The sequence below is a fragment of the Aspergillus campestris genome (genome assembly GCF_002847485.1).
Source record: "Aspergillus campestris IBT 28561 chromosome Unknown P168scaffold_4, whole genome shotgun sequence".
Classification (NCBI taxonomy): domain Eukaryota; kingdom Fungi; phylum Ascomycota; class Eurotiomycetes; order Eurotiales; family Aspergillaceae; genus Aspergillus; species Aspergillus campestris.
Window position 1 is genome coordinate 1,814,819 of NW_020194339.1, and position 17,313 is coordinate 1,832,131.

At 54.8% G+C, this 17,313-nt stretch overlaps 6 protein-coding genes across 6 annotated transcripts; 3 read left to right on the forward strand and 3 right to left on the reverse strand.

Annotated features, from left to right (window-relative positions):
• Window positions 1-320: 320 nt before the first annotated feature.
• On the forward strand, window positions 321-5,156 carry P168DRAFT_266870 (P-loop containing nucleoside triphosphate hydrolase protein; the record flags this gene model as incomplete). The annotated part of the gene is made up of 3 exons (XM_024835001.1): window positions 321-623; window positions 748-3,255; window positions 3,304-5,156. 3 exons carry the CDS (start codon window positions 321-323, stop codon window positions 5,074-5,076), a joined length of 4,584 nt encoding a protein of 1,527 aa, XP_024694579.1. The 3' UTR covers window positions 5,077-5,156.
• A 300-nt stretch (window positions 5,157-5,456) lies between these two features.
• P168DRAFT_289391 (NAD(P)-dependent alcohol dehydrogenase) lies at window positions 5,457-7,114 on the reverse strand. Its single transcript, XM_024836991.1, has 2 exons — window positions 6,711-7,114; window positions 5,457-6,608 (listed from the first exon to the last, which is right to left on the reverse strand). Exons 1-2 carry the CDS (start codon window positions 6,872-6,874, stop codon window positions 5,615-5,617), a joined length of 1,158 nt encoding a protein of 385 aa, XP_024694580.1. The 5' UTR covers window positions 6,875-7,114; the 3' UTR covers window positions 5,457-5,614.
• A 307-nt stretch (window positions 7,115-7,421) lies between these two features.
• On the reverse strand, window positions 7,422-11,492 carry P168DRAFT_233496 (uncharacterized protein; the record flags this gene model as incomplete). The annotated part of the gene is made up of 6 exons (XM_024833368.1): window positions 7,422-7,669; window positions 7,766-10,063; window positions 10,114-10,843; window positions 10,915-11,188; window positions 11,242-11,361; window positions 11,422-11,492. The coding sequence occupies 6 exons, from the start codon at window positions 11,490-11,492 to the stop codon at window positions 7,422-7,424; spliced, it is 3,741 nt and encodes a 1,246-aa protein (XP_024694581.1).
• Window positions 11,493-11,936: 444 nt separating this feature from the next.
• P168DRAFT_326283 (L-ornithine aminotransferase) lies at window positions 11,937-13,577 on the forward strand (the record flags this gene model as incomplete). Its single annotated transcript, XM_024841108.1, has 6 exons — window positions 11,937-12,035; window positions 12,092-12,301; window positions 12,357-12,549; window positions 12,622-12,775; window positions 12,871-13,052; window positions 13,108-13,577. The coding sequence occupies 6 exons, from the start codon at window positions 11,937-11,939 to the stop codon at window positions 13,575-13,577; spliced, it is 1,308 nt and encodes a 435-aa protein (XP_024694582.1).
• Window positions 13,578-13,864: 287 nt separating this feature from the next.
• On the reverse strand, window positions 13,865-14,941 carry P168DRAFT_266880 (lactam utilization protein lamb). The gene is made up of 3 exons (XM_024835002.1): window positions 14,663-14,941; window positions 14,588-14,593; window positions 13,865-14,505 (listed from the first exon to the last, which is right to left on the reverse strand). Exons 1-3 carry the CDS (start codon window positions 14,788-14,790, stop codon window positions 13,875-13,877), a joined length of 765 nt encoding a protein of 254 aa, XP_024694583.1. The 5' UTR covers window positions 14,791-14,941; the 3' UTR covers window positions 13,865-13,874.
• Window positions 14,942-15,265: 324 nt separating this feature from the next.
• Window positions 15,266-17,303, forward strand: P168DRAFT_232916 (Zn(II)2Cys6 transcription factor; the record flags this gene model as incomplete). The annotated part of the gene is made up of 2 exons (XM_024833348.1): window positions 15,266-15,414; window positions 15,488-17,303. The coding sequence occupies 2 exons, from the start codon at window positions 15,266-15,268 to the stop codon at window positions 17,301-17,303; spliced, it is 1,965 nt and encodes a 654-aa protein (XP_024694584.1).
• Window positions 17,304-17,313: the final 10 nt, after the last annotated feature.

Sequence of the window (17,313 nt, forward strand, 5' to 3'; positions counted from 1 at the left end):
TACACACAACTCCAAAGTAAACAATATCAATATCATCAGCATACCTCATGTGCATAGCACGTATCTAGCGCGCCAGTAACCAGTCAGCAACAGCCCATCAGGTGAAACATGGGCAGACCCCGCGAGGAATGTGCAATCCCTGACCCCAAAGCCCTGGTACTTCGCCAGTCACTTCGACCTGGGTCTTCTCAAGAATGTCCCTGTCGTGATTTCAGAAACAGGTTTGACTTCACCCCGCTGTTAGTTTCTTAGCTCTTGTCTCTGAAATAGCGTAGCTTTGCGACGATTATCTCAATGTCCCTCGTTATCGTCCACAAAGCATGGCATTGAATCTCGATAGATTGTCCGTCGTGGCAGCCACGCTGAGCTTCCTATTGATTCTGGCCTGTACGGTGCCCGCGGCTCGCAAAACCATCTGCCGACTGGCAAGAAAACAGCAGTCTATCCAGTTATCAACAGAGTCAGGAACGGCGCTCTTCGCGCCACAAGACAGTCTTCAGGCATATGAGGACGAAGATGGCGTCGCGACGAAAGCCTCGCTGCAGGCATTCTCAGACGGGTGGCAGAAAGTCGCCATTATGGTTTTGTCTGTCGTGGGATTTCACCTCGCGTTGGCGTTGGCGGTTGTTGCACCAGCACCGTGGTCAGGGTTGGATATCCGTAGTGCGCCATTTTGGTTGCAGGCTGCTGTGTGGGTAGGTGCTGCGAAACGAAACTTGAGCTATGGTGACTAACTGGGAATTGTAGGCGCTTTTCTGTCTTCAATCCGTGGCTTTCTATACGGAGCCGTCCTGCGTGCAGAGGTATAGGCTTGCCAACTATGCTTTCGTCGCTAGTCTGCTCGCTGCTGCTATAGCATGCATGCAGATCAGTACATCCTCATCAGGAGGGTACTCTCCCACGAGGGAAATCAAGAACCTTCTAGTCAGCATCATAGCTATTGCCATTCTTCGCGCCATGATCGGTGCCATGATTCCACGCCGTCCAAGCGTCTACCATGACGGCCAAGTAGTCGACCAGCAGCAGAGTGCTAGCATGCTCGGCCGATATACCTACGAATGGGTCAGCGACTTGCTCCACTACATCCGAAGAAACAAAGGGTTAGAGATTGACTGTCTGCCCAAACTACCTTTTGCAGTCCGCGCTCACGCTCTTCACGCGCAACTGGAGTCGGTCAGTCATTCCTGCACGTTGTGGAGGGCTTTGGTGGTGCAGCATTCTGGGACACTTATCCTGCAGGCAGCCCTCAGTCTGATCACCTCGGTGCTGAGCTTCGGGCCTCAGATCGCGCTGTACGGAATCTTGAGGACTTTGGAAAGTCGTCAGCCTGGCGAAAGCGTCGCTATGAGCTCGTGGCTCTGGGTGGCTGGTCTAGGAGCAGCCTTGGTCTTGTCCCTAGGGATCGAGTCGTGGCTGTGGTGGGTTATTTATTCTCGACTCTGGTTGCCTATCTACGAGGGGCTCTCTGCGCTGGTGTTTGCCAAGTTGATGCGTTGCAAAGATGTAAAAGAGAAACCACCGTCGAAGCAGAGCTCAGAGGACGCGGGCGGGGAGGACGATGGAGAGCAGGAGAATCGCCAGAGCGTCATCAATCTGGCGACAGTGGACTCAAAACGAATTGCGGACTTCGTCATGTTCAACTATCTCATTCCGAGTTGTGCGACCCGCTTGCTAATTGCGGCTGGCTTTCTTGTTCATTTGATCGGGTGGCCCAGTTTGCTGTGTGGACTCTCAGTGTTCGCCCTTGTTATGCCAGTCAACGTGCTTCTAACCAAAAGATACTCTGACTCCCAGGAAAGATTTATGAAAGCCACCGACAAGCGCGCGGCCGCCGTAGCGGAAGTGCTCCATGGGATTCGCCAGATCAAATTCGCCGCCATGGAGCAGCAATGGGAGGATTGTATAAGGGGGAGTCGCCAGGCGGAGCTAAATCTCTTGCGGAGGACCTTGCTGTACAACACGGGGCTGGTGTCCGTATGGATCCTAGGCCCGATGATGATGTCCGCAGTCTCCCTAACTGTCTATTGTTTGACGAATCAGGAACTCTCACCATCGGTAGCCTTCACAACCCTGTCCGTTTTCGGGTCCATCGAGTCCGCGCTTGCTAGCCTGCCGGATCTCTTTTCCCGAGGCATGGAGGCAAAGGTCAGCGCAGACCGCATAGACGCATACATGGCGTCCGCTGAAAAGACTCCACACGCGGTGGATGTGGATGCGGTCTCATTCCACTGTGCCTCCATCGCTTGGCCATCGGAGACAGAACCGGAACAGCAGTGCGAATCTAGTGACCGTTTCATCCTCCCCCAGTTGGATCTACGGTTTCCACCCAAAGGCTTCAGCGTGATCGCCGGTAAGACCGGCACGGGTAAAAGCCTTATTCTCGCGTCTATCCTCGGCGAATGCGATGTACTGGCCGGGTCAGTGGCAGTTCCTCATGCGCCGTCGCTAGAAGAACGGTTCGATCACCGAGCCATCCAGGACAACTGGATCATCGACTCAGCCGTGGCATACGTAGCGCAGAATCCGTGGACGGAGTCTGCCTCGATCCGCGACAACATCTTGTTTGGACTTCCTTTCAGCAACTCCCGGTACCTCGAGGCCGTATTTGCGTCCGGGCTCCATAAGGACCTCACACTGTTGCTAGACGGCGACATGACCGACATTGGCGCCAATGGCATCAATCTAAGCGGTGGTCAGCGGTGGCGGATCTCGTTCGCTCGTGCGCTATACTCGCGCGCGGGGATCTTAATCCTAGATGATATCTTCAGCGCTCTGGACGCGGAGACAGGTCGCCATGTGTACGAGCATGGCCTCACCGGAGTGCTCGGGAGAGACCGTACTCGAATCCTCGTTACACACCACATCTCGTTGTGTCTGCCTCGGGCAGACTATTTTGTGGTCCTCGACAATGGATCAGTGTCTCATGCGGGCCCCGTGGAAGAGTTGGCGGATCCGTCTCTGGCGCAGCTTCTGCATGGACTGGAGACGGAAACCCCCGTGTCCCCGATAGAGGCTATCACAACCGATCACGAATGGTCTGGTAGAAAGCGCTTGTCGGTGGATCCGAGTCCAGCTATGCCTCCCTCCCACATACCCAGAAAGTTCACGCAGGATGAGAAGCGCGAGACAGGGTCGGTGTCAGCTAAGGTGTACGCAACCTACCTCCGTAAAGGGAGTGGTAAAGGGAGTGGGCTTACCCTATGGCCGTTGGTCCTGCTTGGAGGTATCATGTTCAATGCTTTGTCGGTTAGCCGGGTAAGTGAGCCTTATAGTCTCTTCCGTCTCATATTCTGACCGGTCTAGTCTTGGTGGGTGGGTGTCTGGACAAGCTCGACCGGGCAGTCCCATATAGCTCAAACATCGACAAACAGCGAAGTGCTCTTCTATCTCTCCGTCTACGTAGGCCTCTCTGTGGCGGCCTGCGTTGTGGGCACGCTGCGCTACTTTGTCCTCGTCCATGCAAGTCTTCAATCCTCCCGTCGGATGTTCGAAGGACTGCTCGCAACCGTTCTCCGGGCACCTCCCCGGTGGCTGGATACCGTCCCAGTCGGCCGCATTTTAAACCGGTTCACGTCAGACATTCACCTTCTTGATTGGAGGCTGGGTTATGATCTGGGGCTCTTCCTGTACAAGGCGTTAGAGTTCACAGGCATTCTCGTGGCCAGCGTGCTAGTCTCGCCCACTATCTTGGTCCTTGCCGCAATCTTGCTAGTCCCTTGTTTGTCAATCTCGCGGTTCTACCTGACGGCCGCCCGCGAGATCAAACGGCTCGAGAGCACTGCCAAAAGCCCCGTCATGGAACAATTCGGCTCCAGCCTGACCGGTCTGACGACCATCCGCGCGTACGCCAAAACACAAGTGTACATCCGGGAGATGTACGCGCGGATCGACCGTCACGCGCAAACGGCATGGCATCTGTGGCTCCTCAACCGCTGGCTGGCTCTGCGGATGAGTGTCATCGGCGCAGTCTTCTCGACGACGACGGCCGCCCTTGTCGTCTACACCCCCACCATCTCCGCCGCCATGGCCGGGTTCGCCATCAGCTTTGCTCTGCAATATAACTATGCAATTTCCATGGGTCTGCGGTTCTACGCCGACCTGGAGATGGATATGAACGCGACGGAGCGCGTGCTGGAGTACTCCTCCATGGAGACCGAAGACCAAGGAGGTCATGACCCGCCCGCCGCCTGGCCGACACGCGGTCACATCGAGGTAGATAACCTGGTGGCCGGATACGCTGCCGACCTGCCGGCTGTTCTGAACGGGCTAAGCTTCACTGTGGAACCCAACCAGCGAGTCGGCGTGGTGGGCCGCACAGGATCAGGCAAGTCGTCCTTGACGCTGGCGCTCTACCGCTTCCTGGAGGCGCGCCACGGCCGTATCCGAATCGATGGGCTGGACGTGTCTCGGATGAAGCTGCAAGCGCTCCGCAGCCGGCTAGCCATCATCCCCCAGGATCCCGTGCTATTCTCGGGGACTCTGCGCTCAAATTTAGATCCGTTTGGCGAGCACACGGACGAGGAGTTGTGGAACGCCCTGGAAAGGGTACACATGGTGTCCTTCGAAGATAACCGGACGCTTGGATCTCAGCACAGCACAAAATCCTTAACCAGCAGCCCTACTCTAGCTTCTTCCTGGTCGTCTGCCTCATCCATCAACTCTTCCGCCAAGCCATCCTTCAGCGGGATCGCCTCCCTGAACACCGCAGTTTCCGAAGGGGGCTCCAATCTCTCACAAGGGGAGCGACAGCTCCTATGTCTTGCGCGAGCCATCGTGTCCCAGCCCAAGATCATGATCCTGGATGAAGCCACGTCAGCCGTCGACATGGAGACCGACGCCCTCATCCAGCGGTCTATCCGGACGGAGTTCGGACGCCGGGCGTCATCACTACTCGTCATCGCCCACCGACTCAGCACCATCGCTGATTTTGACCGCATCTTGGTCATGGATGCGGGTAAGGCTGTGGAGTTCGGTCCGCCGCGAAAGCTTCTCGCTATTGAGGGCGGCGTGTTTCGGAATTTGGTAGAGAATAGTGGTGAGAGGGCGCTCGTGGAGGCGATCATTCTGCGTGGATAGTGAGGTGGGTCTGACTGCTTTGAAGGAAAAGTAAGGGGAGTAATGAAGAAATCGACGTTGCTTGGATATCATAGTTAGTTTATACATCAGCATGGCGTTGGGGGTTAACTTTTTTCAGATATTGCAGGAGTGACGGTGAGCGATCTTTGTAGATGGATCGAGGTGAAAAGAGTAGACGAGGAGTGTGTGCCTGAGTGCCTGATTATGGCTCAAAAAATGACAAGAATATTCTTTCCTTTCTTTGATCAACAGTAGGCGACAACTGTGAGTGTATTGAAATCTATTCGGGAATATAGATAAAATCTACGCTCATCTTCAAAACGCTACATTTCCCACATCAAAGGTGAAAAGGAATTGATTCTACCGGAATCTCTATAGTTCCCAAACCCACGTATCTAGCAATTCATCAAGGTCATACAATCCGTCATCACCCAACGCAAAACACCGAGGTCCGGATATAAAAGGCAAACGGGGGACGGCCAATCCTTAGAACAGAAGGATAGAAGAAAAAAGGAAAAGAGGAAGAAGAAGAAATCTATCACGACTGGGCCGCATTCGTAGCAGCCTTCACGTCCTCCTCCGAGCTCATGATCTGCACCTTGATAGCGCCGGTCTTCGGGTCGGAGGCAGTGTCAAACGCCTTGAGGGCATCCTCAAGAGTGTAACGGTGGGTCACCAGCTTCTTCAAGTTGATGACACCGCTCTGGACCAAACGGATGGCGCGCGGCCAGGTGTTGCAGTAGCGGTACTGGTACTGCAGATCGATCTCCTGAGTGCTAAGGCGCATGAAGGGAATCTTCATCTCGTTCTTGCCCACGCCGATCACAAAGACCTTGCCGCCGAACTTGACGCTCCAGATGGCGGAGGCAACGCTGCTCTCGACGCCAGTACACTCCAGTGCCAGGCGAGGTCTCAGGATGTCCGGGCCCGTCGTCTGGCCGTCGTTGAAGGCGGCGATGATGCCCGTCGCATTCTCCTCGGCCGACAGCTTGGTCTGCACCTTGTAGGGGCGTACCTCCGGCACGAGCGACTTGGCAAAAGCCAGACGTCCCTCGTCGATGTCGGTGATGACGAGGGGCGTGGCACCGGCGGCGCGGGCACTGAGAAGAGTAATGAGACCGATGGGACCAGCACCGGTGATCAGGCAAGGGTCGCCCAGGCGCAGGCCACTGCGCTCAATGGCAGCCAGCGAGACACTGAGGGGTTCAAGCATGGCACCATCCTCGTAGCTCATGTCTCCGATCTTGTGGCACCAGGTGGCGGGGTGGTTGACGTAACGGCGCAGGAGACCGTCGACGGGGGGGGTGGAGAGGAATTGAACGTTTTCGCATCCGTTATAGCGACCAGTCAGACACGGCTCGCAGGCGTTGCAGATAACGTTCGGCTCAATGGCGACACGGTCGCCGGGCTTCAAGTGGGTGACATCGGAAGCGACGGAGATGACCTGACCGGCGGACTCGTGGCCCAGGATATGGTCGCCGGTGACAATCATCGGACCAATGCAGCCTTCGTGCCAGAAGTGGACATCGGATCTAGACGAAGCCACGATTGTCAGCTACTCGCATGATCACAGAACGTATGAACCATTCCAGAACAGTTCCCCAAAGGAACAAACGAGCGAAAGAAAAACTTACCCGCAAATGCCAGTGCTGCGGACCTCGACAGTCACCTGGCCAGCATTCAGGCCTTTCCCGACCTTCACATCGGCCAGCGACGGAGTCGATTCGGCGACCCAGAGGTCATGGTTGGTGTTGGTGAAGACACCAATGTTCGGCTTCTCGAGATTGATTGTAGTCATGGTGTATAATTGAATGTAGGAGGTGTTATCGAGAAAAACAGATCCAGGATACATCCCACTTTAATACCTGCCCCTCATTCTCATCGGAAAATATAGATTATCGCATTTATCCGGGGTGTGGAGACCAGACCCACTTGGTGATAACGAGGGGTATATTAACCTGGGGAGGATTGGCGCATGGATTCTCGGCCTTGGGACTGGAGATGGACGTCAATTAATTGATGGAACTTGAGCTATCATCTTCCGTTGTTAGTCTAAGACGTAATACACATGTATAAGACATCAGAAGCTTACCAAGGACGAGAGTTTACGAGGATTGAAGAGAAGGAGGAAGATGAAGAATGAAGATTTGGTCTCGGTTAATTGCGGTCGATTAATCTCGCCTCAGGCCCCCCCACCGGGCAATTCTCCGGCGGAGAAAACGCCGTCTGGTGGACTTTTCCACCATGTCCTTTACAAGCATTGGTCATCTATGGAAATATACCTAAAACGATAAGATATCTCTAGTTTCCTATGGAGAGTATGTACTGGTGGCTATTTAAACCATTTATTCGGGATTATCCCCATTGATACCGATCAGAAGTGGGCTTCCGCCTTCAATCGTGTCGCCGGGCTGGACCAACAGCTTCCTCACACTGCACTGGTCAAAGCGCGCATCGACTCGGATACTGATTTCCAGCTTCATGGCCTCTAGAATGATGACTACCTGGCCGGTTTCGAGCGCGTCGTCCTCCTGAACGAGCACTTTCCAGACATTGGCGCTAATTGGGGACTCCAGGATGACGGATCGGGGGTCTGTCGTAGTCAGCCAGTGTTCTGAACAGGGCAGAAGACGGAAACCATAGGGAGAGAAGAACCAGGAAAACAAATAAGGAGTGGAAGAGGACATACCTTGCAGATACTCGCCCACTTGGTTCATCGACGGACCACCAGCCGCTTTCTCCTCCGACCACTGCGTCAAAAGCCGTCGCTCGATCGCGAGCATCTCCTTCTCAAACGCGCCCTGTCTCTCTCGAATTTCTTGGACCTCACGCTTCGTGCTGACCAAGAGTGTGTTATGCGCAGCCATGTCAAACTCGGTGTCGGACATCTTGTACTGGTACCGGCCACTTCTCCAAAGCGCAATCTCCTCCTCGAACTGTTCAGGCTGCACCTCATAGAATTTGATAATGTCCATGTCCTCAAACAGCCACGGACGATCGGCTGAGAATCCTTCCTTGGACCCCAGGATGTCCACGCCAGGGATCGTCAGACCGGTCAACATGTATCCACCAGGGCCGTCGGCGTTGTACAGCGCCATGCATGATCCGCCCCAGGAAACGGCGCCCGCGGGGGTGAATGTGCGGGAGGGGTTCATTTTCGGCGAGCGCAGACGATGCCGAGGATCGGCGGGCAGACATTGAGGGAGCGCCATGACAAACCCCACGCCGACGGCGACAAAGTCTGCCTTGAGAAAGATTGACTTGAGTTCGTCGCGCGAGATCCCGTTGTTGCGAGCGAGAAACTCGAAGTTATCAGGGAGATAGGACGCGTAGGGCCGTTGGTTCGTCATGTATCGTTCGGTAGCTGCGGTGAGGGTCTGATGCTCGAAGACGAAGGGGAGGTAGAAGGTCCGGTTGGCGATCTTCATGGTCCGAATGTCTCCTAGCTGGCGCTCGAGGGCGACGAGGTGCTCGAGAAGCTTTCGTTGTGGCAGCTGGAGTCCATCGTAGTATATCTGGAGGGAGCTGCCACAGCCCACCGTATTGACCAAGCCAGTCTGGAAGGTGATCCCCTCGGATGCTGCCCTCAGGGCCCGAGATAGGGCCGTCGCTCGACACTTGTGGTTCAGGTCGAACGTGCCATCGCCGTACTCGACCAGGAGGTAATTGTCGCCACCCTGTCGGTAGGTCACGGCGGGCGTGCCATCCGTCGCTTCCAGGCGTCTGAGAACAGCCGGGTCTGTGCATCGAGCAGCGGCGGGATCGTCAAGGACGCCACTGACGGCCTTAATGCTTGAAAAGTCCCCTGACCGGATCGCCCGATCGAGGCTGGCAAGGTAGTTGTCGACCTTCCTCCGGCTGTTGAGAGCCGTGGTCAGGGAGATGCGGTGGAAGGTGAGTGTGTCGCCTGGCTGCAGCTGTCCCACCTTCCAGAGGTCTGCACTCACTACCGTCAAACTACAAATGAACCCTCCGAAATTGGGACAGTCGACGGGGAAGATCACCGGCTCATCGCCCGTCCAGTTCAAACCCCCCAGTGGGTATCCCCACTCGATGACATTGCTTGGATGCGACCCTCCTTCGCCGCCATCCGGCCGGGCCCATTGCGGCCGCGGGCCGATCAGTCGGATGCCTCCTCGCGCAGCATTGTGAGAGACCTTCCACTTGTACGTGTACACCATTTCGAGATCCTCCGGGAGGAGATACCCTTCTTCGAAGGGGCCGCCCATAACCTGCACGTCCCAGTGCTTGGTGTAATGCGGACGGGCCGATTCAGGGATATGACATGACTTCGGACTCTCAAATTGCTTGGAAAGAGGAGTGAGGGAGAGATAATCCCCCGATTTCAGCGCTCTGTTCTGATACCCGCCGATGCCGATATCAGGGCACGTCGATTTGGAGCCGAACCATCGGGGGACACTGGGAAATCCCCCGCGGACAGCCAAATACGCGCGGCAGCCACCGGAGGCATTCACCTTTCCGATCATTAAACGCTGGCCTGCCTGGACGTGAACTTGTGTCCAAAGGGGCATGGGATTGCCGTCCAAGGCTGCTTCCAGCGGAGGTCCGCAGAGAGCTATCACAGCGTCGCCGAGGAACTTCAAGTCGGGTCCGTTGAGAGTGATCTCCAACGCCTCCGTGCTGTCTTCGTTACATACCAGCTTATTCGCAGCCTTGAATGTGACGGCATCCATCGGCCCCGAATGGCCAAACCCCCGTCCGATCGTTGGCCGCCCGGGGAAGTCTTGAACGAGGGTCTTCGCACCGCCGGAAACAACGTCAATGGCAGCAGGGGCAAAGTTGAATGACTTCAGGAAGGTCGTGATGGTATTCCCCTCATGGAACGGAGGGGACTCCAGGACAGCGCGAAGGAACTCCAAGTTGGTTGGAGGCCCACTCAGAGCCGTCTTCGAGACAACCTGCACCAGGCCATCAATCGCTTGCTCTCGAGTGGGAGCATGGTGCATGATTTTCGCGATAAGCGGATCTTTATCAAGTCAACAAAGGGGTCAATCGATTGAGGCATACAGCACCTACCGTAGTTCGGACTGATCGCAATCCCGGGGCGCACCCACGTATCGATTCGAGTTCCGGGAAGCATATGCCAGTCCACCTCCATCAGCGTTCCCGGCGAAGGGACAAAATCTCTCGCTGGATTCTCCGCGCAGACCCTCAGCTCGATGGCATGTCCCTGCGGTTGACGACATCTCTCTTGAAGCCGCTGCAGCTCCGACTCCGCGATCCCTCCACGACCGCAGAGCTGCGCATCCGCTTGCAAGTACATCAGCTCTACCAGGTCCACCCCGTAACACATCTCCGTAATCCCATGTTCAACCTGCAACCGCGTATTCATCTCAAGGAAGAAGAACTTCCCCGTATCGTCATCAACCAAGAACTCGATTGTGCCTGCAGAAGCGTAATTTAAATGCTCTGCGAATCGCACCGCCGCGGTAGTAAGCTCCTCCCGCAATTCGGGAAACCGGTTTTCTACAAACGGTGAAGGACATTCCTCAATGACCTTCTGGTGTCGACGCTGTATAGAGCACTCGCGCTCCCCGAAGGAAACAGCCTTACCGCTTCCGTTCCCGAAGACCTGAACCTCGATGTGGTGGCTCCGGGGGAAATACCGCTCTACGAAAACGCCGGGGTTCTTGAACAGCGTACTCCCCCGTGACTGAACGCTCTTGAACGAAGATCGGACTTCTGCTTCTGTCTCGCATGTCAAGAGACCCATCCCCCCACCTCCCGCTGTCGCTTTCAGCATGACCTGCACACAAATTGTTAGCGCCATACATACCAAGTTTCGTGAAGAACCGCGGTACCAATAGAGACACTCACCGGAAAGCCTATCTGACTAGCAATCCCAACCGCCTCCTCCTCATCCACCACTAACCCCACACTACCTGGTACAATGGGGATAGAGGCGTCTATCGCGCATTGTCGCGCAGTGTGTTTCAAACCCAGCGACTCCATGACATCCGTCGACGGGCCGACGAACACCATGCCATTCTCGCTCAGCCGCCTCACGAAGTTGGGGTTTTCTGAGAGGAACCCATAGCCTGGAATGACGGCGTCTACACTGTTCTCTTTGGCTATTGAGATAATTTGTTCACTATTTTCATGGTCAGGTCTTTCGCGTCAGATAAGGTGAGAAAAGAAGCTCACATGTCGAGATAGGCTGTGGTAGCTGGTCCTTGCAGCGGACATGCTTTGTCTGCTAGAGAAACGTGCGCTGATGTGGCATCTACGTCGGTGAATATTGCCACGGACTTGATATTCAGACGACTGGAGCTTTCCTGTCAGCTTGTCTCTCTCTCTCTATCTGCCTGGGGAAGAGTCACTCACCGCGCAGCTTCAATGAGACGGACAGCGATCTCTCCTCGGTTTGCGACCAACACTGTCTTCAGCGCATCCATGATTTCTATAATGAGTGGTCTGTGTATGAACGAAGAGTATCGCAATGGCCTATCATTATAACAAGAATGACGTGCATATATTCAAACCAAGAAGTTCCGGGGTATTCTACTTATCGGCTAATATAGACTGCTATCTAGTAGTCTCGAGCTAGTCAGAACCCGTCGGACCCAACTTAATCTGTCGGACCTCCACTTTATCGTTCTTGGTCCGTTGTCGGATCGGGGGTGGTCCGATCTTTACATCCGATTTTTACCTCCAATATTGTAGATCTGGTTCTATCTGGATGCGATAACATACCCCAAGAGCATAACAAGAGGTGGGGTCAAGAAAGAGAAAGGGGAGAAAATAGAAAAAGAAAGAGTAGAAGAGAAAAAAAGAAGAAAAAGATACAAGCAAGACCTCTGGTGAATCCTCGTTCTATATCTGCAGACAACCCAAGCACCATGGGCAGCCATGTCGAAACCCATGCGCTGAGCGCCACCGCATCAAAACAAATTGCGCAATGGGAGAAGAACATCGCTCCAGGATTTGCCAGCTTCCCTGTAAGTAAACTCCTCCGCCATCTTGAAATTGCAACGCAGGAGATTAACAGGTACAGGTTGTCTGGGAAAGCGCCGCAGGCCACACGGTAACCGACACAGATGGCAAAGAGTACATCGACATGATCTCGCAGTTTGCGGTCGTCAACTTCGGACATTCTCACCCGCACATCATTGATGCCGTCGTCGAGCAGACCCGGCGATGTGCGCTCACCAATACATCTTACATGAACCCGCTCTATGGGAAGCTCGCGACGAGACTGACGGAAGTGGGTGCCCCCTCCTTGGCCATGGTGATAGGGATAAGAGCTAACGCCAGGAAAGAAATTCGGTTACGATGCGATCGCCTCTATGGTGACGGGCGCTGAAGCTGTAGACGCGTTGATCAAGATCGCGCGCAAATGGGCCTACGTTACGAAAGGCATTCCGAATGACGAGGCGATCATTCTGACGACGGACCAGTGCTATCATGGTCTAACGTTGGCAACTATGGGGCTCTCAAATCGCATTGCGCAGAGTATGTTTGTCTTGGTGGAGTTCACATTGGGGTGTTTTGAACCCATGGCGCAGGACTGACAGTTGAGTCCAGACTTTGGCAAGCATCTACCCAATGTCGGCCCCTACGATCCGCAGACGGGTCAAGTGGTGCGTTTTGGAGACGTTGATGATCTTGAAAACGCCTTGGCGGAGTCCAGCAGTCGGATTGCAGCCTTTTTGATCGAGCCTGTACAAGGATATGCCGGGTAAGGCGTCTTTTTCCTCTCTTTAATTTATCCCATCTACGTGGCTTCTCTTGCGAGCTTGAAGCCGCCTACACGTTACTAACTCAATACATTAGCACAAAGACCCCTCCCAAAGGTTATCTAACCGCGGTTCAAGCCCTCTGCCGCAAACACAATGTTCTTTTTCTCTGCGATGAGGTCCAGTCCGGTTTCGGCCGTACTGGCTTCGACCTGGCATATCAGCGCGAGCCCGGGGTCAAGCCCGATATGGTGGCACTTGGGAAAGCCTTGACAGGGGGTATGTCAATTCGTAATCAACTTCAAATGTCCCTCATGACTAACAGAGTCTTAAGGTGCAACGCCAATGTCCCTCGTCATGGGAAAGGCGCACGTCATGGACATCATTGAACAAGGAGACATAGTCAGCACATTCGCAGCATCCCCCGTAGGCTGCGCAGCCGCGTTAGCCGTCCTGGATGTCCTAGAAGCTGAGGACATCTCCGCACGATCCCAGAATCTGGGTCTCGTTCTCGCAGACGCGATTGACCGGGCTCAGTTACCTTATATTTTGGAACACCGGGGCCGAGACGCCGGGCTGTTCCAGACTCTTGTCGTAGACGAGAAGCCCGAGCTTGGCATCACGGCTCGCCGGATTGCGGCGCTTTGCGCACTTCGTGGGGTGCTGTGTGGGAATGCAGCCAATCGGTTGCGGCTCAGTCCTCCGCTGGTTATTACGGAAGATGCGTTGTGTCGTTCTGTGGAGGTCATCGCTGGGGCGTTTCGGGATGTTGGCTCGTTAGGGTTGTTCCCTGGGTCGACGTGACATACATATATGTTGTTTAGATTTATCCTGCGGTTTTTGTTGCAATCGATACACACATTGTTTTTAATCTCGGGTGATGCACTGTAGTGTTTTATTCGTCATCAAAAATGATAGCCCCATCGTAGACTTGGTGTGTGCCAATGTCAGACTTGGAGGCTACCTTCTCTATGACCTAATCCATATGTTTAGTCTAATCCGTTCCTATGGTCTAATTCATTTATACAGTCTAATCTCTACTTCGTTCAACGTTGGTATATATCAAGATCACATCAGTTTACCGTATATAGCGACAGTTGTCTAGGAATATCCCATCCTTGAGTTGAACTGGTCCACCACCTCTCGAGTCGCCTTGACAATTCCCACACTATCAGGGCTATCGGAATGGCAGCATATCGTCACCGGGTTGTCCTTCAAATCAAACGACACGATCTTCCCATCCACACTCGTCACACTACCATCCTCTACCTGCTGTGTGACATGCTTCTTAACATCATCCATCACCCACGGCAGCCTCTTCCGCTCGATAACCAAAGTCCCCTCATTGTTATACCTCACATCGGCGAAAAACTCCGCCCAGAACGGCAACCCCGCTTCGCGAGCCGCCGTCTCCATGTGCGTCCCCGGCAATCCAATGACAGGGACGCCGCGCGGGATACCAGCCATCACCGCACGTGCGATCTCAATGTCTCTGCAGCAGAGGCCGTACAGCATGCCGTGCGGTTTCACGTGGTGCAACTCCATGCCTTCCCGCTCCAAAAAGGCTTTCAGTGCCCCGACCTGGTATACGATGTTGGCTGTGTGCTCCTCCAGTGACAGGACCAGTTCCCGGCGGCCGAATCCGTGGATGTCTGGTAGGCCGGGGTGGGCGCCTGTTGCGATGTTGTGTTCCTTGCAGGCTCGGACGGTCCGGGCCATGACCACGGGGTCTCTATAAAGATTATTAGTGTTAGCACTGCGATTGTCTCGTCATAGCAGTCTGTTGAGCCGGCATATCGTGGGGAATTGATTACCCCGCACTATTTGATTGTTCGTCAGTCAGTCATCCGGATCGTTGTCCAATATCTGTTGATCAAAGCATCACATACTGGAATCCACAAGCCACATTGGCCTGGTCAATCAAGGGGAACAGCTCATCGTCCGGTCCGCATTTGAAGTTGCCGTAGGCTTCGCCCAGGTCAACATTGATGAAGGCCTTGCTCTTGATCGGGGGCATGGTTTGACAACGGCGATACAAAGGAGGTTTAGAAGATATTAACAGATAAGGAGAGCGTTATCGATAGTCCTGAGCAAATCCAAGACACAGATTTCCGATTGACCCTGATCTATACATTTTCACCCCTGTTATAGACAAACCGCGATGTGGGGATGAAGATAGAGAGATGCGGAGAAGATGTCGGAGCGGAGCGATGTCGGCAACGTTAAGCCGAGTCGGTCGGACCACGTGGGGCCAGGTGCCACACGTGATATCACGGCGCTTCTCCGACATTCAATTCAGATCTTCCTGGTTTACTCACAGCTTCTCCGCACGGAGAGCTGACAATGGGACTGGATGACATGCAGAATTGATTCCTGTCGGACCTCATACTCGTCTGTCCTTGAACTACCTCGTATCTCCGGCTTGAAGCGTGCTTCCGTCCCCGGTCTCCGTCTCCATCTGCACGCGCGCGATCCGTGCATGACCCTGCATGATGGATTCTGGTGCTAGTGCGAGGAGTAGTACCTCCCGACGTCGACAGCAACGCATGGCTTGCGACACCTGTCGGAGGCGAAAGACCAGGTGCAACGTGGTGGAGACAACCCCCTGTTCGGTCTGCGCCAGGTCGAAGATCCCCTGCAGGTAAGCCCTATGGAGTCGGAGTCGCCCTTCTATACGTCATTTAGTGGCAGAAATGCTTAAGGTCCGTTACCAGGTCCACCCCTGAATGGTCACGGCCAAGGTCTCGACGACGGCGGTCGACGCAAGTCCAGTCGGATCCGGTTGAGCCAGCGGCTGCACCAGAAACGACTAGTCCGCATCCTATGCCCAGCGAGGCACATCAGGAAAGACCCACAGACGGCGGGTTCACTGATGAGTCTCCGCCGGAGCTGGCACCCATCGTGACGGAGCGAGATCGCGTCGTCGACGGGCTCGCGAGGAATGTCCTTAGCCAGTTCTATCAACGCGGGGTAGATTCCACGCATTGGACGGTCTTTGCGGATTCGGATCACATCCGTCTGGCGTACATGGGAACGGCGACCTCTAACATTGCCCATCTGATTAGTCTGAAGCGCGTGGCGCAACCGTCCCTGCATTTTCCCTATCCGCCCATTCGGCCTCCGCTTCCTTGGAAGCCGGAGGGGATCTGGGGATCTCTGAATAATATTGACATCGCGCATGATACGGCCCGCTTTCCGGCGCAGGAGATCCGGGATGCGCTCGTGGACGCCTTCTTCGAGAAAATATTTCCTGGCTTCCCAATCGTCGACGAGATCACGTTTCGCCGACAGTACGCAAGTCGGACTAATCCCCCGCCATTGTTGCTCTTCCAGGCGGTTCTTCTGGCCGGCTCACATGCCTGTGAGCACCCCACCGTGGCCGCATCCCGCATGGTGGTGAAGAGGACTCTTTTTCGAAGAGCGTCGATGCTATTCCACATCCGACATGAGAACGACCGTTTGCAAATGGCCCAAGCGGCTTTGCTTTTTGTATGGCACTTAGAGAACTCGGACTCGGTGTGCGGCGGGAGCTACTACTGGCTAGGGATCGCCCAGCGCATCGCCTTCGGCATGGGCATGCACCGTGATCTATCCCGCCAGGCCAGCAGTCGCCTACCTGCCTGGGAGAGGCGGCTGAACCGACGGATCTGGTGGACGTTGTTTCAGATGGAGGTCTTCTCCTGCCTTGAGCATGGGCGTCCATGCATGATCAATTGGAATGACACCGATCAGTCCGCTTTGGAGCTGCAAGATTTCATCGATGATGAGTCCGAACGCGTCAGTGAGCGAGTGCAGCTCCACTACATCACCAGGAATATCGACATCGCGGTGATTGGGTTCCGTATCCTCCAAGTCAACGCTCCCTCGGTGCCGTCAGAGGAGATCGCAGCTTTGGTCCCTTCGATCGAAAAGTCCCTTGTCAGCTTTGCGCTGGATCTTCCCCCGATGACCGATTTCTGGTCCTGTCAACTGCGGATGCACTACAACCTGGTCCTTATCCACCTCCATCGGCCCCAATCTGCGACGAGTCCACCCATCTCCCGATCCCCCAACTGCCAAGAAATCTGTCGCGATGCATCCCAGGCCATTCTATCCTGTCTCGAGACCATCGTCCATCGAGGATGGACGGGTCAGTGCTTATTTACCGCTGTTGCGGCCGTCATGGCCGGCGCGATTCAAATGTCTTTGGATGCTCGACAGTCGCTCCAGCAAGGCAGCTTGGTGCTGGCGCTGAACGCCCAAGACCGCCTTGCGCGGCTTCTGCGCTGCGCCCGTGTGCTAGAGAACTTTTGGCCCAGCGCAGGCGCGGTCCATGGCCTTTTTGATCAGCTGTCGGCCGAGCTCAAGGATCTGGCGGCACGGACCCCTCAGAGCTCTCCGAACTATGTCGATGTTCCGCAAGGCAGCGAATTGCCCGTAGAGTGGATTCTCGAAAACCCCACCGATCTGTTTAACTTCGCTGTGCCTCCCGATCTTGTTCCTGGGGACTGGATGAATGATGCATGTTTCCTGAACGGTTCTCTTGGCTGAGCCAATGCAT

Excerpts from the sequence above, each read along its gene's own strand:
- P168DRAFT_289391 (XM_024836991.1), bottom strand. The coding sequence starts at position 6,874 with ATGACTACAATCAATCTCGAGAAGCCGAACATTGGTGTCTTCACCAAC. Across the intron at positions 6,609-6,710 it reads CGCAGCACTGGCATTTGCGG|ATCCGATGTCCACTTCTGGC; the intron begins GTAAGTTTTTCT and ends GGCTTCGTCTAG.
- P168DRAFT_266880 (XM_024835002.1), bottom strand. The coding sequence starts at position 14,790 with ATGCCCCCGATCAAGAGCAAGGCCTTCATCAATGTTGACCTGGGCGAA.